Source organism: Cetorhinus maximus, chromosome 13, assembly GCF_964194155.1.
Source record: "Cetorhinus maximus chromosome 13, sCetMax3.hap1.1, whole genome shotgun sequence".
Classification (NCBI taxonomy): Eukaryota; Metazoa; Chordata; class Chondrichthyes; order Lamniformes; family Cetorhinidae; genus Cetorhinus; species Cetorhinus maximus.
Genome location: NC_135891.1, coordinates 2145368 through 2170218, shown reverse-complemented (window position 1 = coordinate 2170218; position 24851 = coordinate 2145368). Strand labels below are relative to the sequence as shown.

The following is a 24851-nucleotide window of genomic DNA, read 5'->3' as shown; positions in this document are numbered from 1 at the left end:
TGCACTGTCGGACGGTCAGTACCGAGGGAGTGCTGCACTGTCGGAGGCTCAGTACCGAGGGAGTGCTGCACTGTCGGAGGCTCAGTACCGAGGGAGTGCTGCACTGTCAGAGGGTCAGTACCGAGGGATTGCTGCACTGTCAGAGGGTCAGTACTGAGGGAGTGCTGCACTGTCGGAGGGTCAGTACCGAGGGAATACTGCCCTGTCAGAGGGTCAGTACTGAGGGAGTGCTGCACTGTCGGAGGGTCTATACCGAGGGAGTGCTGCTGCCCTGTCAGACGGTCTGTACTGAGGGAGTGTACACTGTGTCACGACTCACTGGGGAATATCAAGCCCCACTGCTCCCCGAGCCACGACAATTGTGAAAAGGTTGATCAAAACACCTAATGCTTTAATTTAGGTTAACAGAATACGAGCACCAAGTTTCTAAACTTAAGTAAATAACGTTTATTGAGCAAATTGTCTTTAACCAGTGGCAAAAGAAAGAAACGTGAACTAATTTCTAAACCTATAGTCTAAACTCTACCCCTTCCTAAATCCCTATACCCACACACAAAAGGCACCTAATACACACAAAAACATGGATTTTACGGGTGGGATAAAACAATTCAATCACACCAATTCCAGAGTACAGGATTCGATGGGTTGATTTTGATCGATGGCTTCCAAATTCCTTTCAGTTCTTTGCTGATGACACGAGGTGGGTCTTCCAGCACTTTCAGTCTTTAGTTCGCTGGTTGAGCGTTTGCTTTTTAATGCCTTTAACAGTGATTTTCCCATTTCCCTCTTGACAGGGGCTTTTCAGAGAGAGAGAGGTTATCGAGATATGAGGAAAATAAAACCAGCTAGCTATTATTGTAGAACATTATTAATTATTGTTATTGATACTTAGGACATTAGCTATTATTATAGAACAGTTAGCTATCATTGTAGAATTACTGGAATCTTGCACATAGGAGAAAGAGGTTTTAGGTCTTTTCTCTTTTCAGACTAGGAGCTTTTTTTGCTGCACTGCTCTCTCACAAACCCTGGTCACCTGGTTAAGAGCGAATCAAAATATTGTTGCCAGGCAGTTCCCCGTTAGACCGAACTCCTCCTTGGCACCATCCTGTCTTTCATGGCACACTCTGTTCCAGGACAGCAACATTGTATATATCCCGCATACTGTTCCAGTAGACATGTTTCTCAAGCTGCAGCCATTGTAATTTTAATCCACAGTCCAACAGAAATAAAAAGATATGTTCTTTACAACTGTCGGAAGATCAGTACTGAAGGAGTGCTGCACTGTCGGTGAGTCAGAACTGAGACTTCTTTGTCCCCTCCCATCCTTGCCCCCTTATCTTCCAAGCCCCTCACTCTCAACCCCTCCACAGCACCCACCCCTCATCTCCCTGTCTCCATTGCCTCCTCTCAAATGGGCATGAGCTATTGAAATGAACCAGACTAAAGAAAGTGAACCTGTCATTGACCCTTCGATTGAGGAGATGCTGTGAGGTTGGAACGAGGAAGGCAGACTCTCTCACATGTTTCATTCTTTCACCCCTTCTGTCTGCACACTCCAGTTTATAATGAAGGGTTTGCCAATTATTGGGCTTTTTCTGCAGCTTCATTTGAAGTCAGGAAAACCGAGCGGCTTTATTGTGATAAAGAGCCCTGAGAAAATTTTCATTTTAGAAACTGTTGGTATTTTCAAACTTGCAGATTGTCAGCCGAAAGCAATCATTTGTTTTATATTGGTCTTTCTGTTGTGAATTCTAGAGTAATTGTCACCACAGAAAGTACATTTAACAGAGTGGGTTAGAAACTGTTCTCCAACATCTCAGATTTGATTCACTGATGGGCTGCTGGTTGTTGGGGTCTGTTATTAAAAATAGTCCATCTTGAACTGAGTTTGTCAGTCTCAGTCCAGTTTGACCTCAGCCAAAAATGAGCATAAGAAAATAAGAAATAGGAGCAGGAGTGGCCCATTCGGCCCCTCGAGCCTGCTCTGCCATTCAATAAGAACATGGCTGATCTTCTTACATTTCGATTTCCACATTCCCATCTACCCCCGATAACCTTTGATTCCCCTGCCTAACAAGAATCTATCTACCTCCGCCTTCAAAATATTCAATGATCCCGTCTCCACCACCTTCTGAGGCAGAGAGTTCCAAAGTCGCACAACCCTCAGAGAAACAAATTCTCCTCATCTCTGTCCTAAAAGGGTGATCCCTAATTTTAAAACAGTGCCCCCTAGTTCTGGACTCACCCACAAAAGGAAACATCTTTTCCATGTCCACCTTGTCAAGGCCGTTCAGGGTCCTTTATACTTCAATCAAATCACCCCTCACTTTTCTAAACTCATGATTAGCATCAATTAGAACATATTGTTGAATCAATGCGATTGTCAGACTGTTGTGCTGAGAGGTTGTTTCCCTTTGTGGGAGAGTCCAGGACCAGAGGACATAATCTCAGAGTAAGGGGTCACCCATTTAAAACAGAGATGAGGAGGAATTTCTTCTCTCAGAGGGTAGTGAATCTGTGGAATTCTTTACCACAGAGGGCTGTAGAGGCTGGGTCGTTAAGTATATTTAAGGCTGAGATAGACAGATTTTTAATCAGTAAGGCAATCAAGGGTAATGGGGAAAAGGCAGGGAAATGGAGTTGAGGATTATCAGATAAGCCATGGTCTCATTGAATGGTGGAGCAGACTCGATGGGCCGAATGGCCTACTTCTGCTCCTACATCTTATGGCATATAATTACTCTGATTATCCCTTCTGTAATCAAGGGAATATAAGCTTAGCCTATGCTAGATTGACCAGAACGATCCCAGGGCTGGAAGAAATTCAATTGGAGCTGTACCTCCTCCTAGGCCAAGCTCTCCTTCCTGAGCTCGGGTGGCCAGAACTGAATACATTTGCCCCAAGATGGGGTCTGACTGTGAGGCTTTGTATAACTGAAGCATCACTTCCAGCCCCTCGAGATCAAGACCAACATTCCATTAGGCTTGTTCATTATTTTTTTAACCTGTCCACTAGTGTTTAGACAGACCTTTTGCAAATTTAATGACTATAACTTTTGTTTTCCAATGTTAGTGAAATACCTGAAGGAAGTGTCATCATATTTCAAGAACACCTCGGCGGGCATGGTCCAGGGATGGGATTCCTCATCGCCTCCCGGGAGTGGGGGAAACTCCCCGGCCACCTTGGGCCCACCCCCCCACGGGGACTTGGAGCAGGAGAAGACCATCCCCCTGAAAATGTGTTACGTCCGAAGGAAAGTCAGGCCTCCTGACCTGGATAAGAGGTAAGGTCAAAGACAAGTGACCAAGAGGCTGCATAGAACCAGGGCTCTTTTATCCTACACTAACTGTAATAATACAGTGTCAGGGGTGGCTCAGTTGGTAGCACTCTTGCCTCTGAGACATAAGGTTCTCGGTTCCTGTAGCAGATTATCCGGTCATTACCACTTTGCTGTTTATGGGATCTTGCTGTGTGCAAATTGGCTGCTGCGATTCCTACATTATAATAGTGACTACACTTCAAAAGTACTTCATTGTCTGTAAAGCGCATTGAGACAGTTGGTGGTCATGAAAGGTGCTATATAAATGCAAGTCTGTCTTTTTTTTAATGCCTGGCTCTCTCTACTAGAGAAGTGGAGTAAAGTTATTATTTTTGAAAAGATCTGGAGACAGCCGTGAACAGACTGGGCACAATCCCTGAATAACTTTCTCACTCACCTTTAATTTCCCACCCCCTTTTTTTTTTAGTCACTTTATGGCGTTTTATTGAGTTGATACTAAATAAACATGGCACTGATTTCTGCTGGATGGTCGTTTGATTTTTTTCAGTCAGGAGCCTGAGCCTTCACATGGAAGAAGGAGATATAGAATTTGCTGATACAGACACATACGGAGAACCCATGTAAACAGAGACTCCAGCAAAGGCTGAAATAGTTAAAAAGGCCCCAGATGTAGAGGAGTCCCTCTTACACGGCCTGTAAACCGGATGCTTGGAGTGTCACATAGTGAAGGAGGAGGCCATTCAGCCCATTCAGTGTTAATGCCGGCTCTTTGAAGGGGCCCATGGGAGTGTGTCAGTATTTACAGGGGGTCTCCAGGGATTGTTGTCTATATTTACAGGGAGATGCCCAGTAAATAATAATGATTTTTCCTTTCCCCCTGCCATATCAGCTGGCCCATTGGATCGTAGAACGACAGATGACAGAGGGAGGCTATTTGGTTCATTGTACTGTGGTGGCGATTTGAAGAGCTGTCCAGTTATTCCCACTCCCCTCCTCTTTCCTCATAGCTGTGTAATATTTTCCTTTTCAAGCACTCCTCCAGTTCTCCTACCAAACCTGCTTCCATTGCCCTTTCAGGCATCACATTGCAGATCATCACAACTCGCTGTGTGAAAAAAAAATTCTGCATGTTGTCCATGGTTCTTTTGCCCATTACATTCTCCCTGTGTCCCCTGGTTACCGACTCTCCTGCCCAGTGGAAACAGTTTCTCCTTATTTACTCTATCAAAATCCTTAATCATCTTGAACCTCTCTATTAAATTTCTCCTTATCCTTTTCCCCTCCAAGGAGAACAGTCCCAGTTTCTCCAGTCCCTTCACATCACTTGGAACCGTTCCAAGAAACCTCCTCTCCACCTCTCCAAATCCGTGAGATGCTTTATAAAGTGTGGTGCCCGGAGTTAGGCTGAGACCTAACCAATGTTTTACAATGGAGAACTTTCTTGCTTAGAAGGACATAAGAGAGACATGAACAGGAGTAGGCCCTGAAGCCTGCGCCGCCAATCAATAATTTAATGGTTGATCTTGTATCTTAACTCCACTTTCCTACCCGATCACCAGATCCCTTAATTCCCTTAGTATCCAAAAATCTGTTGGTCTCTGGGGCAAAGAGTTCCAGAGAGTGAAGAAATGTCTTCGCATCTCAGTCCTAAATGATCAGCTCCTTATTCTGAGACTGTGACCGTGTGTTCTTCCCCAGCCAAGGGAAACATCTTCTCTGCACCCTCCCTAGCGAGACATCTTTTCAAGTCTTATTTATAAAACAAAGGTAACGACTTACCTTTTGTACAGCCTTCTCAACTCGCCCTGTCAGCTTCAAAGCATTGCATAATTGCACCCCCAGGGTCTCTGATCCTACACCATTTGGTTTCGTTGTTTAGCATTGATTGATTCCCAAGTGAGAAGCTGATTTTTTTTTTCCCCATTTGGAGTTTCTCAGTTGTTTTGTGTGAATGATTCTGTCGATCTCAGCGTCTGTTTATTTCCTTTCTTCAATCAGGTACATTGACCTCTCCTCTGCCGATGGGAAGTCCTCGGTCTCTCTGCGGGTGAAGGACAGCGCCACTGCCCAGTCCTGGTTCAGTGCCCTTCATGGTAATGCCAGTGCACTTCTGCCCTTGGTCAAAGCTGAGATGAGAGCCCTGGCAGGCAACGCAGGCATAGTGGGCAGTAAAGAAGTTAAACACGTGGGCTGGCTGACAGAGCAGGTGAATTCTCTTCCTTTTCAGGATAAAGTGCTCATCAAATCTTTCTAAGTAAAATAAAGCACACGTGTTGGTTGCAGACAACGTCGACTTGCATTTATGTAGCACCTTTAATGTAGTAAAACATCTCTCAGGAGTGTTAGTAAACAAAATTTAACACTGAGATACAAGAGATGTGAGAACAACTGACCAAAATCTACTCTGATTAATTTTCTGTCACCAGTCCTAATATCTCCTTATCTGCCCTGGCCTCAAATTTTGTCTGACAAAGCACCTTGGGGATGTTTGACTAATTAAGTATATAAATGCAAGTTGTTGCTGGGATCTAGCAGATCCCAGTACTGCACAGGAGGCCAATTGGCCCATCATGCCTGGCTGCTGTACTTAGTTAATCTCTCAGTCCATGGGAAGGAACATTTTTTGATGGGCTTTTTTGCTGCTGTTAGAGTTAACCACATTGCTGTGGGTCAGTCCAGACCAGGTAAGGACATCGGGTATCCTTCCCTAAAGGGCGTTAGTGAAGGACAATCGATGATAGTTGTCATGGTCACCATTACTGAGACTAGCTTTCAATTCCAGATTTTATTAATTGAATTTAAATTCTGCTAGCTGGCTTGGTGGGGTTTGAACCCATGTCCCCTCTGGGTTACTAGTCCAGTGACATTACCAGTACACCACTCTCCCTCCCCCCCCCCCACCCAAATAATGACAGCTAAGGAATACCTGTACGTTTGGTGAATGTTTTTTGGGGAGATTTCTCGGCACCTAAATGCACGTGATGTCTGTTTTTGTACATCTTCCAGACCCCGATAAAGGAATCTGATCTACGGCCCAAATTAAACCTTGTTACACAAGGGCAGTTCGCCTCGTTCTTCAAAAAATCCTTCCATTTAAGAGCTGCTAGTGAAGATTCTCTTCGCTGTTGGTTTCCCTGTCCCGCCAGCCTTGTTCTGACAGCTCACAGACCCTTACTCTTTAATCACCATCTGATACAAAACCCAGACTGGGATATCAGAATCGTGGGGTGTGTGTTTGTAGCTGGAATGGGAAAGCTGTAACCCACACCTTCATCAATCAGCTTGCTATTTGAATCCTTTTACTGCCTTGCTTTGGAGAGCAGTGTGAATTAATGAAAGGATTCGCAGACTAATTAACAGTCTTGACAGATGGTGACGGTGAACAGTCCTTCCATGGCTTAACCATCTTTATCCCAGTCGATAGGGGGGTTAGCTCTACCCAGTGGGAGGAGAGTTTTATTTTTGGGCTACCACAACCCTATAAAGGGGGGAATGGAGTTACTCAAAAGCTGCCGGACACAAGTATCCTGCTGGTTGCTGACCCAGAGTTCTGAACTGGAACTCCTGTCTCCCCTCCCTGGTAGGGTGGGGTGCCCGTCTCCTGCAGAAGGGCCCATCTCCCCGGTGCACTGCGGAGGGACCCCGTCTCCTCCATGGCGGGGGGGTGGTGGGGGCGTCTTCCCGTGCAGCCCAGGAGCGTCTGTCACCCCTGCATTAACTCGAGCTGTTTCCTTTGTTGCAGGTGTCCAGTGATGTGGAGAAACCCGTTCTGGCCATTCTCACTGAGAAGGACTTGCTGCTGTACAGCGGTTTACCACAAACCAGAGAGAGTTTGAACAGCCCCAGCTCCAGGCACCCACTCATAGCGACCAGGTCAGGTATAGCATTGCCTCCTCCTGGCTGCCGTTTGTAATGCCAGATGAAATAAAATTAAAGGCAGGGCACAGTTTTGGCAAAGATGAAAAATGCTTTTATTGCTCGGTCCTTCAGAGGGCAGCTAAGAGTCAACTACACTGCTGTGGGTCTGGAGTACATATGAACATATATATATATAATGTATAGGAGCAGACGAAGGCCATTCGGCCCCTCTTGCCTGCTCCACCTTTCAATAAGATCATGGCTGATCTGTTTGTGTTTTGAGTTCCACATTCCCATCTAACCCAATAACCTTTAGATTCTTGTTATGCAAGGACCCAAAAAGCTGGACAAATCTAACCAGACCAGTTACCGCCCCATCAGTCTACTCTCCATCATCATTAAAGTAATGGAAGGGGTCATCGACAGTGCTATCAAGCGGCACTTGCTTAGCAATAACCCGCTCACTGACGCCCATTTTGGGTTCCGCCAGGGCCACTCAGCTCCTGACCTCATTACAGCCTTGGTTCAAACATGGACAAAAGAGCTGAACTCCCGAGGTGAGGCGAGAGTGACTGCTCTTGACATCAAGGCAACATTTGACTGAGTGTGACATCAAGGAGCCCTAGCAAAACTGGAGTCAATGGGAAAAGGGGAAAAATCTCCACTGGTTGGAGCCATACCTAGCACAAAGGAAGATGGTTGTGGTTGTTGGAGGTCAGTCATCTCAGCTGCACAACATCACTGCAGGAATTCCTCAGGGTAGTGTCCTCGGCCCAACCATCTTCAGCTGCTTCATCAATGACCTTTCTTCCATCATAAGGTCAGAAGTGGGGGTGTTCACTGATGATTGCACAATGTTCAGCACCATTCACGACTCCTCAGATACTGAAGCAGTCCATGTCCAAATACAACAAAACCTGGACAATATCCAGGCTTGGTTTGACAAATGTCAAGTAACATTTGCGCCACACAAGTGTCAGGCAATGACCATCTCAAACAAGAGAGAATCTAACCATCCCCCCTTGACATTCAATGACATTACCACTGCTGAATCCCTCACTAGCAACATCCTGGGGGTTACCATTAACCAGAAACTGAACTGCATGAGCCATATGAATACTGTGGCTACAAGAGCAGGTCAGAGACTAGGAATCCTGCGGCGAGTAATTCACCTCCTGACTCCCCAAAGCCTGTCCACCATCGACAAGGCACAAGTCAGGAGTGTGATGGAATAATCCCCACTTGCCTGGATGAGTGCAGTTCCCACAACACTCGAGAAGCTTGACACCATCCAGGACAAAGCAGCCTGCTTGATTGGCACCACATCCACAAACATTCACTCCCTCCACCACCGACACACAGTAGCAGCAGTGTGTACCATGTACAAGATGCACTGCAGGAATTCACCAAGGCTCCTTAGACAGCACCTTCCAAACCCATGACAACTACCATCTAGAAGGACAAGGGCAGCAGATAGATGGGAACACCACCACCTGGAAGTTCCCCTCCAAGCCAATCACCATCCTGACTTGGAAATATATCGGCCGTTCCTTCACTGTCACTGGGTCAAAATCCTGGAACTCCCTCCCTAACAGCACTGTGGATGTACCTACACCACATGGACTGCAGCGGTTCAAGAAGGCAGCTCACCACCACCTTCTCAAGGGGTAGCTGGGGATGGGCAGTAAATGCTGGCCCAGCCAGCAAAGCCCACGTTCCGTGAATGAATTTTAAAAAAATATGGATTAAGGTCACCCATGATTATTGCCGCCCCTTAAGAAGTATTTGGATGTGCACTTGCAATGCCATGGCATTCAAGACTATGGGCCTAGTGCTGGAAAACTGAATTAAAAAGTTAGGTACTTGTTTGACTGGCGCAGTCTCGATGGGCCAAAGGGCCTTTCTCTGTGCTGTAGACCTCTATGACTCTATCACAAGCACTCAATATTTCTTCTTGTATACTTTGTCCTACATTGTGGTTACTGTTAGGGGCCTGTAGACCACTCCCATAGTGACTTCTTTCTTTTCCCTTCTATTCCTCATCTCCATCCAAACTGATTCTACATCCTGACCTCCTGAACCAAGGTCATCTCTAAGTATTGCGCAAATGCCATTCTTGATCAACAGTGCTACCTCTCCACCTGTACCTTGTTTTCTATTCTCCTTGGATATCATATACCCCTCAATATTCAGGACCCAATCCTGGTCATCTTGCAGCCAGGTCTCCGTAATGGCTGTCAGATCATATTTATTTACTGCACTGAGTGCTATTAATTCGTTTACTTTGTTATGAATGCTATGTGAATTCAGGTACAGAGCCTTTAGTTTTGTCTTTTTGTTAACTTTGTAACACCTAGTCTCAACTATTGCTGTATTCTGAGGTTTTACCTCTCTCTCCCTTCCTTCTATTCCATGACCCTCATTTTCCATCTCACTACTATGGCCTCCTGTCTTGACTCTACCTCTTGACTTGTCACATCTACCCAAGCTTCTTCCCTCACCCCTCTTGTTTAGTTTAAAGCCCTCTCAACTTCCCTAGTTATGCAATTTGCGAGGACATTCATCCCAGCCTGGTTCAGGTGTAGACTGTCCCAATGGAACAGCCCCCACTTTCCCCAGTAATGATGCCAGTGCCCCACAAACCGGAATCCACTTCTCCTACACCAGTCTTTGAGCCACACATTCCTCTCTCTAATCTTATTTTCCCTATGCCAATTTGCACATGGCTCAGGTAATAATCCAGAGATTTAAGGTTCTGCGTTTTAATTTGGGACCTAGCTTCTCATACTGGCTATGCAGAAACTCTTTCCTTGTCCTACCTCTGTCGTTGGTACCCACATAGACCACAATGACTGGATCCTCCCCCTCTCATTGCAAGCTCCCCTCCAGCTCTGAGCAATGTCCCAAGCCCTGGCACTGGGCAGGCAACACAGCGTTCTGGGCTCTCGCTCTTTGCTGCAGAGAACAGTGTCAATCCCCCTCACTATAGTGTCCCCCACTACCACTACATTCCTGTTTGCTCCTACGCTTAAACGGCTTCCTGTACCACTGTGCCATGGTCAGTCAGCTCATCCACCCTGCAGACCTTGCTTTCGTCCACACAGGTTGTGAGCACCTCAAACCTGTTTGATAATGGCAAAGTCTGAGGCTCCTCCCCCACTGTCTGCTCAGTCCCATTACCAGCCTCACTGACAGTCACGTCCTCCTGTCCCTCACTGACAGTCACGTCCTCCTGTCCCTCACTGACAGTCACGTCCTCCTGTCCCTCACTGACAGTCACGTCCTCCTGTCCCTCACTGACAGTCACGTCCTCCTGTCCCTCACTGACAGTCACGTCCTCCTGTCCCTCACTGACAGTCACGTCCTCCTGTCCCTCACTGACAGTCACGTCCTCCTGTCCCTCACTGACAGTCACGTCCTCCTGTCCCTCACTGACAGTCACGTCCTCCTGTCCCTCACTGACAGTCACGTCCTCCTGTCCCTCACTGACAGTCACGTCCTCCTGTCCCTCACTGACAGTCACGTCCTCCTGTCCCTCACTGACAGTCACGTCCTCCTGTCCCTCACTGACAGTCACGTCCTCCTGTCCCTCACTGACAGTCACGTCCTCCTGTCCCTCACTGACAGTCACGTCCTCCTGTCCCTCACTGACAGTCACGTCCTCCTGTCCCTCACTGACAGTCACGTCCTCCTGTCCCTCACTGACAGTCACGTCCTCCTGTCCCTCACTGACAGTCACGTCCTCCTGTCCCTCACTGACAGTCACGTCCTCCTGTCCCTCACTGACAGTCACGTCCTCCTGTCCCTCACTGACAGTCACGTCCTCCTGTCCCTCACTGACAGTCACGTCCTCCTGTCCCTCACTGACAGTCACGTCCTCCTGTCCCTCACTGACAGTCACGTCCTCCTGTCCCTCACTGACAGTCACGTCCTCCTGTCCCTCACTGACAGTCACGTCCTCCTGTCCCTCACTGACAGTCACGTCCTCCTGTCCCTCACTGACAGTCACGTCCTCCTGTCCCTCACTGACAGTCACGTCCTCCTGTCCCTCACTGACAGTCACGTCCTCCTGTCCCTCACTGACAGTCACGTCCTCCTGTCCCTCACTGACAGTCACGTCCTCCTGTCCCTCACTGACAGTCACGTCCTCCTGTCCCTCACTGACAGTCACGTCCTCCTGTCCCTCACTGACAGTCACGTCCTCCTGTCCCTCACTGACAGTCACGTCCTCCTGTCCCTCACTGCTGACCAAGCAGATAACCCTATTCTAAGAGATGGACTGTCTTCTGGAATAAAGTGTCCAGGTATTTCCCCCCTCCCTTACAGTGTCTGCATTTCGGCTTCCAGATCAATAATCCCGATCTGGAATTCCTCAAGCTGTTTACACTTCCTGCAGACGTGTTTGTTATGGATCGCCTTGGCGTCCAAAAGCACCCACATTCCACAGCTGCAACATCACACCTGTCCCGCCATTCTAACTTATGTTATTTAGTTAATTTAGTTACTCACTGAATTAACTTAGAATAATTCCGATGTATACCTCGCCTCTTTCCCCCGTGTACCGTGAACCTAATCGCTACTCACTCAGCCTCTGTCTCAGTCTGACGTAGTTGCCTGACTCCTTGTGCGCCCCTTTCTGATCTGGCCAGACCAGGTAAGGATGGCAGATTTCCTTCCCTAGAGAACATTAGTGAACCAGATGAGTTTTTACCACAAGCCAACAGCTTTGTGGCTACTTTTACTGAGACCAACTTTTTATGTCCAGATTTTAAAAATTGGACTCAAATTTTATGGTGGGATTTGACCTTGAGTTCTGTGGATTACTCTAGTCCAGCAGCATAGACAAGCGATGTGTTCCAGCGACTGTTTCTCATCTCGTTCCATATTCTCACCTCTGCAGTTTCCCCCACTTCCAACATCCTTACTGAAAGGATGTTAGTGAAGCAGCCTGTGCTCGTAAAGCAACATGGCTCAACGTCTTTTTATACCGAGGCCTTGTTGGAGCGTGTGCGATGCTTTACCAGAGAGAGTGATTGAGACAAAGACCACGACATTGCTTGAGCAAGGTGTAGATAAATATTTGAAGCAGGGAGAGATATTGGACCAAGGGAAAAGAGCAAGCGAGTGCTTTACCGGTCCGTGGTGATGAAGTAGGAGCTGGGTTTTAGAATGACGCTCTCGGTTTACCAGTTGATCTATGTCCCCATCCTCACCTATGGTCATGCACTGTGGGTAATGACTGAAAAGATAAGATTATGGGTACGAGCAGCGGAAATGAGGTTTCTCTGCAGGGTTGCTTGGGTGTATTCTCTGGGACAGGGTGAGGAGTTCAGCAATCTGGGAGAGCCTCGGATTAGAGTCGCTGCTCCTCCGGATCGAGAGGGGCCAGTTGAGGTGGTTCGGGCACCTGATAAGGATGCCCCCCTGGTAGGTTCCCGCTGGAGCTGTACCGGGCACAGCCCACTGGGCGGAGACCTCGAGGCCGACCTAGGACAGGCTGGAGGGATTACATCTCTCGGCTGGCTGGAGAACGCCTGGGAATCCCCCAGGAGAAGCTGGAATCTGTGGCTGGGGTAATGGGAAGCCTGGTGGGCCCTGCTCAGCTTCCTGCCACCACGACCCTCGGCAGGAAAAGCAGTGTGAAAATGGATGGATGGGCGGAAAAGAGCAGGGCTGAGAGACTAGTTTTGGACTGCCCTAGCAAAGAGCCAAATAGTGGCCTTCTATACAGAAAGACATAGGGTAACATATAGGGTGACGGAGAGTGAATAGAGAAAAACTTCCCATTGGTGGACGGATTGAAAACAAGAGGGCACTGATTTAAGTTAATTGGCAATAGAAGCAATGGAGACATGAGGAAAAACCCTTTCCCACGGCAGGAGTTTGGGATGTGGAATGCACTGCCTGAGAGTATGGTGGAGGCAGGTTTAATCAAGGTATTCAAGATGCGATTGTACTGTTATCTGAAAAGGAAGAATGTGCAGGGTTACAGGGAGAAAGCGGGAGACTGGCTCTGGGTGAATTGCTCTTTCAGAGGGCTAGAACGACACGATGGGCCAAATGGCTGCCTTCTGTGCCGTAATCATTCTATGATGAGCTCTAGCCAAGAGCTTCCTGGAAGTGGAGAGTGGATAGAGGCACCATCAGAGCTGGCACCCTGGGCTGGGTCAGAAGCTCATGTTCTTCCATATTCTAGTGGTCAGTTGGTCAGATAATCCCGCAGTGACAGCAACATGCTTTGTATCTCTTGAAACGTACAAGATTCTGCAGGGGCTGGACAGGGTGGGCAGAGTGTTTCCCCCTGGCCGGGGAATCTAGAACACGGGCACAGTCTCAGGATAAGGGGCCGATCGTTTGGGATCAGAGATGAGGAGAAATTTCTTCACCCAAAGGGTTGTGAATCTTTGGAATTCTCTACCCCAGAGGGCTGTGGATGCTCCATCGATGAATATATTCAAAACTGGGATCGATAAACTTTTGATTGCTGAGGGAGTCAAGGGAAATGGAGAATGGGTGAGAAAGTGGAGTTGAGGTAGAGGTTTAGAGGACGATGGGCAAAGAGGTTTCGGGAGGGAATTCCAGAGTTTAGGGCAGAGACAGTTGAAAGCACCTCTGCCAATGGTGGAATGTGTTAAAATGGAGGCTTAAGAGGCCACAGCTAGAGAAGTACAGAGATCTTGGAGGGTTGTTGGGTGGGAGGTTAGAGAGATAGGGAGAAGCCATGGAGGGATTTGAAAACAAGGATAAAAATTTTAAAATTGAGCAGTGGCTAGACCGGGAGGTAGTGTAGGCCAGCGAGCACGGTGGGTGAAGGTGTGAGGTTATGAAACAGGCAGCAGAGTTTTCGATGAGCTCAAATTCAGGGAGGGTGGAAGATGGGACACTAGCCAGGAGATCATTGGAGTAGTCGAGCGTGGAGGTAACAAAGGTGTAGATGAAGGTTTCAGCCGCAGGTGAGCTGAGGTGGGGGATTTTCTGGAGATGGAAGTTTTGCTGATGGAATGGGTTTGTGATTGGAAGCACATCTCATGATCAGATATGGCACTAGGCTCCTTGGTGACTGGAGAGGTCTCATGGTCTTTTCAGCTGTGACCCCCTCTTCTGGCTGATTTCCCCTCTTGTCATTGAATTATGCGTAACCATCTGGCCAGCACTTCCTGACTCAATATTACTCAGAACATCATCTGTCCAAACTCTGGGACCCATTTTCCCTCAGTTGCATTTGGAGTATGTTTGTTTTATTATTCAGTGTTGGATATTGGGAGGGCAGGTCAATGATGCTGGGGTCAGCTCCGGATTGGACGTGAGTTGGGTTTGCCACCGATGGATGGAGAGGGTTAATGTGGTTCACCTTTCATCTTTCAGGCTGGTTCACTCTGGCCCCGCCAAAGGCTCTCTGTTGGCAGATAATTCCGACCTGTCCTTTGTCCTGAGAGCGGGCACCCCACACGGTGTGGAGACTCACCTGTTCTCTGCGGAAATCCACCTGGACCTGTCCACGTGGACACGGCTGCTGGTCGATGGCTGTCACAATGCGGCTGAGCTGATTCAGGAGGTTGTCACAGGTGAGCAGACTTTCCTCTTCGAGATTCTGGAGCCGTGTTCTCGATTCCCCAGCCAGCAGAAACCACCTGTGTGTCTGCTCTGTCAAGCCCCTTCATGTACCTATGGGGGATGGTGGCCTAGTGGTAATGTCACTAGACTAGTAATCCAGAGGTCCAGGCTAATGCTCTGGGGACAAGAGTTCAAATCCCGCAACAGCAGCTGGTGGAACTTGAACTCAGTTAATAAATCTGGAATGTAAAGCCAGTCTCTGTTATAGTGAGTATGAAACTACAGGATTGTCCTTAAAAACCCATCTGCTTCCCCTTTGGGGAAGGAAACCTGCAAGGAAATCCTTACCTGGCCTGGCCTACATGTGACCCCAGATCCACAGCCCTCTGAAATGGCCGAGCAAGTCACTCAGCTCAAGGGCAATTGGGGACGGGCAACAAATGCTGGCCTTGCCAGCGACGCCCACACCCCCATGAAAGAATTTTTTAAAAGTTTCAATGAGATTGCCAATTCTCCTAAAGCCCAGAGAGTGTAGGCCCAGTTTACTCAGTCTCTCATTCCTAGGAATCAATCTAGCGACCCTCCAATGCAAGTACACCCTTCCATAGGCACGGAGACCAAAACTGAGCACTGTATTCCAGGTGTGGGCTCCCCAACACCCTGTATAATTATAGCGAGACTCCTTTACTCCTGCATTCCAATCCCCTTTGCAATAAAGGCCAACACCCCATTTGCCTTTCTAATTGCTTACTGCACCTGCATGCTAACTTTCTGCTCCTTGTAGAGCACAGCCAAGCCCCTATGACCATCAGCATTTACAAGTTTTATGCCTTTTAATAAAATTCTGATTTTTAAAAAAAATCTTACGACCAAAGTGAGAAACCTCACACTTCCCGGCATTATACCCCCCACCCCCCCACCAACCCAAAGATCAGCATTGATGGTATTGAATGATGGAACAGGCTTGAGGAGTCAGATGGACTGCTCCTGTTTATGTTCTTATATACATGTCCCTTCACTAACGCCACCCCACCCCCCCAACTGTCTCTTCGCCATCCAGACCAAATACTTATGGAAGAAATGATATCACGTCTCTCAGACACATCCCAGTGTGTTTGATAGTCTCCATGGTCTAATGTTCTCAACACTTCTTCTCCTTGCTTCAGCATGTACCTGGAGTGGGCAGGATTGCAAACTGGCTGTCCACCTGGATAAGGGCTTCACCATTTACCAGGACACCCCTGAGATTGGCAAACCCAAGATCCTCCTGAGTCAACCCTTCGAGAAGCTTCGCATGTCCTCTGATGATGGTGTCAAAGTGTTGTACCTGGACTTCGGGGGCCCTGAGGGGGAGATTGTGAGTACTTTCATCAGGCTTTGTTCTACGTAGAAACCATAAATCAAAAGCCAAGGTGGTTTAGTGTTAGTGGTTCACGCCAGAGGGCGTGAGTTCATATTCCACCAGGGCTGGCTGAATTCAGTTTAAAACCGAATTCTGGGAATTACCTGGGCCTATATGTGACTCCAGTCCCAAACCAATGTGGTTCACTTTTAAATTGGAATAAATAATTTTTATGTTTATATTCTCAGGATTTGAGCATTGCTGACTGGGCCAGCATTTATTGCCCATCCCTAGCTGCCCTCAAGAAGGTGGTGGTGAGCTGCCTTCCTGAACCGCTGCAGCCCATGTGGTGTAGGTACACCCACAGTGCTGTTAGGGAGGGAGTTCCAGGATTTTGACCCGGCGACAGTGAAGGAACGGTGATATATTTCCACGTCAGGTTGTGAGTGACTTGGAGGGGAACTTCCAGGTGGTGGTGTTCCTATGTGTCTGTGGCCCTTGTCTTTCCAGTGGCCAAGCAAGGCAGTCAGTTATATCAAACCATTACAGTGCAAGTAATCTAGAGTGACAATCCCAGCACAGTACTGAGGGAGTGCTGGGCTGTTGGAGGGTCAGTACCAAGGGAGAACTGCACTGTCGGAAGTTCAGTAATGATGGAGCGCTGCACTGTCAGAGGGTCAGTACTGAGGGAGTGCTGCACTGCTAGAGGGTCAGTACTGAGGGAGTGCTGCACTGTCGGAGGGTCAGTACTGATGGAGCGCTGCTCTGTCAGAGGGTCAGCACTGAGGGAGTGCTGCACTGTGGGAGGAGGGTCAGTACTGAGGGAGTGCTGCACTGTCAGAGGGTCAGCACTGAGGGAGCGCTGCACTGTCAGAGGGTCAGCACTGAGGGAGCGCTGCACTGTCGGAGGGTCAGTACTGAGGGAGCCCTGCACTGTCAGAGGGTCAGTACTGAGGGAGCCCTGCACTGTCAGAGGGTCAGTACTGAGGGAGCCCTGCACTGTCGGATGGTCAGCACTGAGGGAGCGCTGCACTGTCGGAGGGTCAGCACTAAGGGAGCGCTGCACTGTCAGAGGGTTAGCACTGAGGGAGTGCTGCACTGTCAGAGGGTCAGTACTGAGGGAGCGCTGCATTGTCGGAGGGTCAGTACTGAGGGAGCGCTGCACTGTCGGAGGGTCAGCACTGAGGGAGTGCTACACTGTCGGAGGGTCAGTACTGAGGGAGCGCTGCACTGTCAGAGGGTCAGTACTGAGGGAGCGCTGCACTGTCAGAGGGTCAGCACTGAGGGAGCGCTGCACTGTCAGAGGGTCAGCACTGAGGGAGTGCTGCACTGTCAGAGGGTCAGTACTGAGGGAGTGCTGCACTGTCGGAGAGTCAGTATTGAGGGAGTGCTGCACTGTTGGAGGGTCAGCACTGATGGAGCGCTGCACTGTCGGAGGGTCAGTACTGAGGGAGCGCTGCACTGTCAGAGGGTCAGCACTGAGGGAGCGCTGCACTGTCAGAGGGTCAGCGCTGAGGGAGCGCTGCACTGTCAGAGGGTCAGTACTGAGGGAGTGCTGCGCTGTTGGGAGTGCTGTCTGTTCTATGATTGCTTAAATGAGATGGGGAGATTATGGAGCATAAGCGTCCCACAGGAAATTACCTGGGTAAAATCCATGGTGGATGGAAGATGATCTTTTGAAGCAATGGGATTATTGGAAGATCATTCTCTGATATGCAGATTCTGAGATGGTGACAGTTATTGATCAGAGGTGTTAAAATGTTTATTCAGATGTCCGAGATCCCGTTCACAGACTTTGCCTTGCACAGGAAACCCCTACTCTCAGTGAAATTGCAAACATCTCAAACGACCTTAATGTCCTGACTTTAGGATTGATTTCCCAGTGAATCCATCGCACGAGAATAAACTCCCTGTTAAAGAATCCTGTTCTTTCAGAGCCTGTGTCTATGGGACCAGTCATTGGAAACTTTCTCTCTTACAGCAACTCAATCTACAGTCGTGTCCCAAAACCATCGTTTTTATAATTCACTCATTCCTCTCGGCGAAAGTGACTCGACTCGGGCTCCTGGCCTGATGGTGAAGAGTGGAGATGGGGAGATGGGGAGCGAGGAGGAGTGGGAGAGATCCACAGGAGAGTGAACCGACTGACCAACAGTTTGGAATGAACACAAATTAGTACTTTATTTAAAGTTTTGATTTTAATCTGTGCCAGAGGGAGTTTTTCTTTTCATATTGCATATTATTATTTACTAAGTTTCTATTACTAAACTTCATCTCTACAGTACCTCCCCTCCATGTTGCCTTGTTAATTAGATTCAAGGCACAGTGAGTCTAAGTGGTTCACTTACTGGACTAATAATCCAGAGAATATGAGTTCAAATCCCATCATGGCTAATTTAAAGAATTAAAAAATACCTGGAAATGAGAAGCTGGTCTCAATAACTAAGTGTCTGAAGCTGTCAGATTGTCATTAACCCCTAACTAGTTCACTAATGCCCTTTAGGGAAGGAAACCTGCCATCCCTAGCCAGTCTGCACCTTTATGTAACTCCAGTCCTATGTCAGTGGATTGACTCCTAACTGCCCCCTGAAGTGACCCTAATGAGTCCCTCGGTTATCTCAAAACTGCAACAAAGATTAACATGAGCGTCCACCGAAACCTGCAAATTTATCATTGCCGTGTTTTCTGTAACAAAAAACACTGAAAATCACAATGCAAATAACACATTTCTCTGTAAATTTCTAAGACTGCATATTTACGTTAGGAGTAGAGCATATTTGGAAATAATTCTGAATGCCACTGCCTGTTTCCTTTATATATTACACATCAGTAACTACTGTCACTCAGTGCAGGTTTAGCTCAGAGGAATGACTAAATATCCCCAGTCCCTTTCTGGAGCAGGCCAAAGGGCTTTTCTGTATTTCTCTGTCCCGTTTCTTGAGAATGCTCGTCATCGTGTGAGCAGGTTATTCTGTCATGAGTGTTTTGCCCTGAGTCACTATTCCATCCCCTCGCACACCTGGACACTCCCGCTTTCTGTCTCCTTTAATTATGTGGAGACACCAAAATCCCTTCAAGAACCTTTTAACACCGTGTATGCTTGGATCTGCTAACTTGATGTGGGCTGATGTAGGACCTGGAACTTTCCTTTCATTCCGTGTCACTGTCTGGTTATCATCAGTCTAGACCCCAGTCTGTTGCAATGGTTTTCCCAGTATGTCTAGACCCCAGTCTGTTGCTGTGGTTTTCCCAGCATGTCTGGACCCCAGTATGTCTAGACCCCAGTCTGTTGCTGTGGTTTTCCCAGCATGTCTAGACCCCAGTCTGTTGCTGTGGTTTTCCCAGCATGTCTAGACCCCAGTCTGTTGCTGTGGTTTTCCCAGCATGTCTAGACCCCAGTCTGCTGCTGTGGTTTTCCCAGCATGTCTAGACCCCAGTCTGTTGCTGTGGTTTTCCCAGCATGTCTAGACCACACAGATCGGGGAGCCGGTGATGATGTTCCGGCCTTTGGCTTTGACTGGCTTCTGAAGCATCAACTCATTCTCCGGCTTCAATAATTTCCAAAGTTATACTCCAGCCAGAATAGTTAACAGTGAGGCCAAGATGCCCTTATTGCTCTCCAGCCCTTTGATCCTTTTTCCAGTTCTTGTGAAAAATTGTGTACAATGCCTTTGTTACAGTGCCAAACTAGACTCCTGAATGTTGAAAGAACCTTTCCTTTTATAAACGCTCGTTTTTCCTCCATCAAACACTGACTTGCAATATTAGACTTGATGCCTCGGTGATAATCTTTTGATGTTATGAAACTATTTCTCCCCCACATCAGCCTCTGATCTGAACATTGGAGCTACTGCGGCCTAGCAGGCCATCGGGAAGCCTCCCGTAAATTTGCCAACTTTCCAGAGGTATCCAGGAATCTCTAGAAAAGTCTAACTAGGAGGGATCAGACTGTAGTCGGGGATTATGCCTGATGTCCGTACTTCAGTTTTCATACGATTATAAACTTCTTCATTCGTTTAAAATTGCCAATGATCTCCAGATTTACTTCAAGAAAGTTATTTTAACCAGTGAATGGAGAGACTTGTTGCACTTTGTCTCTCTCTCTCCTCCCCTCTCTCTCCGCCCTCCTCCCCTCTCTCTCCGCCCTCCTCCCCTCTTTCTCCGCCCTCCTCCCCTCTTTCTCCGCCCTCCTCCCCTCTTTCTCCGCCCTCCTCCCCTCTTTCTCCGCCCTCCTCCCCTCTTTCTCCGCCCTCCTCCCCTCTTTCTCCGCCCTCCTCCCCTCTTTCTCCGCCCTCCTCCCCTCTTTCTCCGCCCTCCTCCCCTCTTTCTCCGCCCTCCTCCCCTCTTTCTCCGCCCTCCTCCCCTCTTTCTCCGCCCTCCTCCCCTCTTTCTCCGCCCTCCTCCCCTCTTTCTCCGCCCTCCTCCCCTCTTTCTCCGCCCTCCTCCCCTCTTTCTCCGCCCTCCTCCCCTCTTTCTCCGCCCTCCTCCCCTCTTTCTCCGCCCTCCTCCCCTCTTTCTCCGCCCTCCTCCCCTCTTTCTCCGCCCTCCTCCCCTCTTTCTCCGCCCTCCTCCCCTCTTTCTCCGCCCTCCTCCCCTCTTTCTCCGCCCTCCTCCCCTCTTTCTCCGCCCTCCTCCCCTCTTTCTCCGCCCTCCTCCCCTCTTTCTCCGCCCTCCTCCCCTCTTTCTCCGCCCTCCTCCCCTCTTTCTCCGCCCTCCTCCCCTCTTTCTCCGCCCTCCTCCCCTCTTTCTCCGCCCTCCTCCCCTCTTTCTCCGCCCTCCTCCCCTCTTTCTCCGCCCTCCTCCCCTCTTTCTCCGCCCTCCTCCCCTCTTTCTCCGCCCTCCTCCCCTCTTTCTCCGCCCTCCTCCCCTCTTTCTCCGCCCTCCTCCCCTCTTTCTCCGCCCTCCTCCCCTCTTTCTCCGCCCTCCTCCCCTCTTTCTCCGCCCTCCTCCCCTCTTTCTCCGCCCTCCTCCCCTCTTTCTCCGCCCTCCTCCCCTCTTTCTCCGCCCTCCTCCCCTCTTTCTCCGCCCTCCTCCCCTCTTTCTCCGCCCTCCTCCCCTCTTTCTCCGCCCTCCTCCCCTCTTTCTCCGCCCTCCTCCCCTCTTTCTCCGCCCTCCTCCCCTCTTTCTCCGCCCTCCTCCCCTCTTTCTCCGCCCTCCTCCCCTCTTTCTCCGCCCTCCTCCCCTCTTTCTCCGCCCTCCTCCCCTCTTTCTCCGCCCTCCTCCCCTCTTTCTCTCCGCCCTCCTCCCCTCTTTCTCCGCCCTCCTCCCCTCTTTCTCTCCGCCCTCCTCCCCTCTTTCTCTCCGCCCTCCTCCCCTCTTTCTCTCCGCCCTCCTCCCCTCTTTCTCTCCGCCCTCCTCCCCTCTTTCTCCGCCCTCCTCCCCTATTTCTCCGCCCTCCTCCCCTTTTGATTGGTAAAAGGGGCAGTGGGGAGATATGAATTTTCTTGATGCATCGAGCTGTTGTGACCTGGACTGACCTGACAGGGCAGCAGAAGCAGATTCAGATGAGAATTGGATAAACGCTTGAAAAGGGAAAATCAAATCATGGGGCAATGGGATTAATTGGGTAGCACTTTCAAAGAGCTGACATAGGCACCATGGGCCAAATGGCCTGCTCCTGTGCTATAGGATTCGATAACATGGGATGGAAAACCCTTCAACCAGTCGGTACTGGGACCAGTTCCAGCAACAAGAGCTCACACCTGTCAACTTCGGAGTTTGAACCGTTTATTTGAGAGCCAAGATATTGCAAGACTTTCCATAACTTTCAGTTATAATTAGACAGGATTTCTTTGCTTCCACAAGTTTCTATCTCACAGCGATTTTGTGCAGAAAAGCTTTGTATATTATATCCTTATTAATTTAAAAATGTGCTTTGCAGGTTTCATTGTATATACCTTGAATGTGGAATTAAAATCAAGACATTTATAATCTTTAAAAGGCTGGCGGTGTATCCTTTATTTTGCAATGCCTTCTCCTCACCTCACTGGACTCTAGTGTGTGATAACAGGGAGGCGGTGGCGTAGTGGTATTGTCGCTGGATTAGTATTCCAGAGTCCCAGGGTCATGCTCTGGGGACCTGGGTTCGAATCCCACCACAGGGCAGATGGTGGAATTTAAATTCAATAAAAACTCCGAATTTAAAAAGTGTAATGATGACCATGAAACCATTGTCGAATTTTGTAATAAAAAAACCCATCTGGTTCACCAATGTCCTTTAGGGAAGGAAATCTGCCGCCCTTACCTGGTCTGGCCTACATGTGACTCCAGACCCACTCAGTTGCAACAAACTGCTGCAAAGTCACAAAAAAGGGATGAAACAGGACTGCCCGACATTGACCTAGGCACCGGAAACAACAACAGCAATAGCAGCCCTGTCGATATTGCAAAGTCCTCCTTACTAACATCTGGGGGCTTGTGCCAAAATTGGGAGAGCTGCCTCACAGACTAGTCAAGCAACAGCCTGACATAGTCATCCTTACAGAATCATACCTTACAGATAATGTCCCAGACACCACCATCACCATCCCTGGGTATGTCCTGTCCCACCAGCAGGACAGACCCAGCAGAGGTGGTGGCACACTGGGATACAGTCAGGAGGGAGTTGACCTGGAAGTTCTCAACATTGACTCCGGACCCCATGAAGTCCCATGGCATCAGGTCAAACTTGGGCAAGGAAACCTCCTGCTGATTACCACGTACCGCCCTCCCTCAGCTGATGAATCAGTGCTCCTCCATGTTCAACACCACTTGGAAGAAGCACTGAGGATGGCAAGGGCTCAGAATGAACTCTGGGTGAGCACTTCAATGTCACCAAGAGTGGCTCGGTAGCACCACTACTGACCGAGCTGGCCGAGTCCTGAATGACATCGCTGCTAGACTGGGTGGTGAGGGAACCAACAAGAAGGAAAAACACACTTGACCTCATCCTCATCAACCTGCCTGCCGCAGATGCATCTGTCCATGACGGTATCAGTAGGAGTGACTATTGCACAGTCCTTGTGGAGATGAAGTCCTGTCTTCACATTGAGGATACCCTCCATCATATGTGGAACCACCACAATGGGATAAATTTCAAACAGATCTAGCAACTCAAGACTGGGCATCCATGAGGCGCTGTAGGCCATCATCAGCAGCAGAATTGTACTCGAACACAATCTGTAACCTCATGGCCCAGCATATCCCCCACTCTACCATTACCATCAAGCCAGGGGGTCAACCCTGGTTCAATGAAGGGTGCAGGAGGGCATGCCAGGAGCAGCACCAGGTATACCTAAAAATTGGGTGTCAACCTGGTGAAGCTATAACACAGGACTACTTGCGTGCCAAACAGCATATGCAACAAGTGATAGAGCTAAGCAATACCACAACCAATGGATCAAATCTAAGCTCTGCAGTTCTGCCACGTCCAGTTTTGAATTGTGGTGGACAATTAAACAACTCACTGGAGGAGGAGGCTCCACAAATATCCCCATCCTCAGTGATGGGAGACCCCAGCACATCAGTGCAAAAGATAAGGCTGAAGCATTCGCTACAATCTTCAGACAGAAGTGCCGAGTGGATGATCCATCTCAGCCTCCTCCGGAGGTCCCCAGCATCACAGCTGCCAGTCTTCAACCAATTCGATTCACTCCATGTGATATCGAGAAATGGCTGAAGGTACTGGCTACTGCAAAGGCTATGGGCCCTGACAATATTCCGGCAATAGTACTGAAGACGTGTGCTCCAGAACTGGCCGTGCCCCTAGCCAAGCTGTTCCAGTACAGCTACAACACTGGCATCTACATGGAAATGTGGAAAATTGCCCAGGTATGTCCTGTACACAAAAAGCAGGACAAATCCAACCCGACAAGTGCCCCATCAGTCTACTCTCGCTCATCAGTAAAGTAATGGAAAGGGTCATCAACAGTGCTAAACAATAACCAGTTTGGGTTCCACCTTGGCCACTCAGCTCCTGACCTCATCACAGCCTTGATTCAGACATGGACAAGAGAGCTGCACCCCTGAGGTAAGGGTGACTGCCCTTGGCATCAAGGCAGCATTTGACCGAGTGTGGCATCAGGGAGCCCTAGCAAAACTGGAGTCAATGGGAATCAGGGGGAAAACTCTCCGCTGGTTGGAGTCATACCTAGCACAAAGGAAGATGGTTGTGGTTGTTGGAGATTAATCATCTCAGCTCCAGGACATCACTGCAGGAGTTCCTCAGGGTAGTGTCCTCGGCCCAACCATCTTCAGCTGCTTCATCAATGACCTTCCTTCCACCATAAGGTCAGAAGTGGGGATGTTCGCTGATGATTGCACAATGTTCAGCATCATTTGCGACTGCTCAGATACTGAAGCAGCCCATGTCCAAATGCGGCAAGACCTGGACAATATCCAGGCTTGGGCTGACAATTGGCAAGTAACATTCGCACCACACAAGTGCCAGGCAATGACCATCTCCAACAAGAGAGAATCCTTGATATTCAATGGCATTACCATGGCTGAATCCCCCACTAACAACATCCTGGGGACTACCATTGACCAGAAACTGAACTGGACTAGCCATATAAATACTGTGGCTACAAGAGCAGGTCAGAGGCTGGGAATCCTGTGATGACTAACTCACCTCCTGACTCTCCACTTGCCTGGATGAATGCAGCTTCCACAACTCTCAGGAAGCTTGACACCGTCCAGGACAAAGCAGCCCACTTGATTGGCACCACATCCACAAACATTCACTCTCTTCACCACCAAAGCACAGTAGCAGCAGTGTGTACCATCTACAAGATGTACAGCAGGAATTCACCAACACTCCTGAGACAGCACCTTCC

The 24851-nt window shown here is 48.9% G+C and overlaps 1 protein-coding gene across 1 annotated transcript in view; it reads left to right on the top strand.

The window, feature by feature from the left end:
• Positions 1-18571, top strand: part of snta1 (syntrophin, alpha 1) — a 47551-nt gene extending 28980 nt beyond the window's left edge. The window contains exons 2-7 of the mRNA XM_078554788.1: positions 3077-3287; positions 5283-5490; positions 7027-7157; positions 14508-14707; positions 15863-16053; positions 18020-18571. Coding sequence (XP_078410914.1) covers positions 3077-3287; positions 5283-5490; positions 7027-7157; positions 14508-14707; positions 15863-16053; positions 18020-18112 — 1034 coding nt within the window. The 3' untranslated portion in view covers positions 18113-18571. The remainder of the gene's footprint in view (positions 1-3076; positions 3288-5282; positions 5491-7026; positions 7158-14507; positions 14708-15862; positions 16054-18019) is intronic.
• Positions 18572-24851: the final 6280 nt, after the last annotated feature.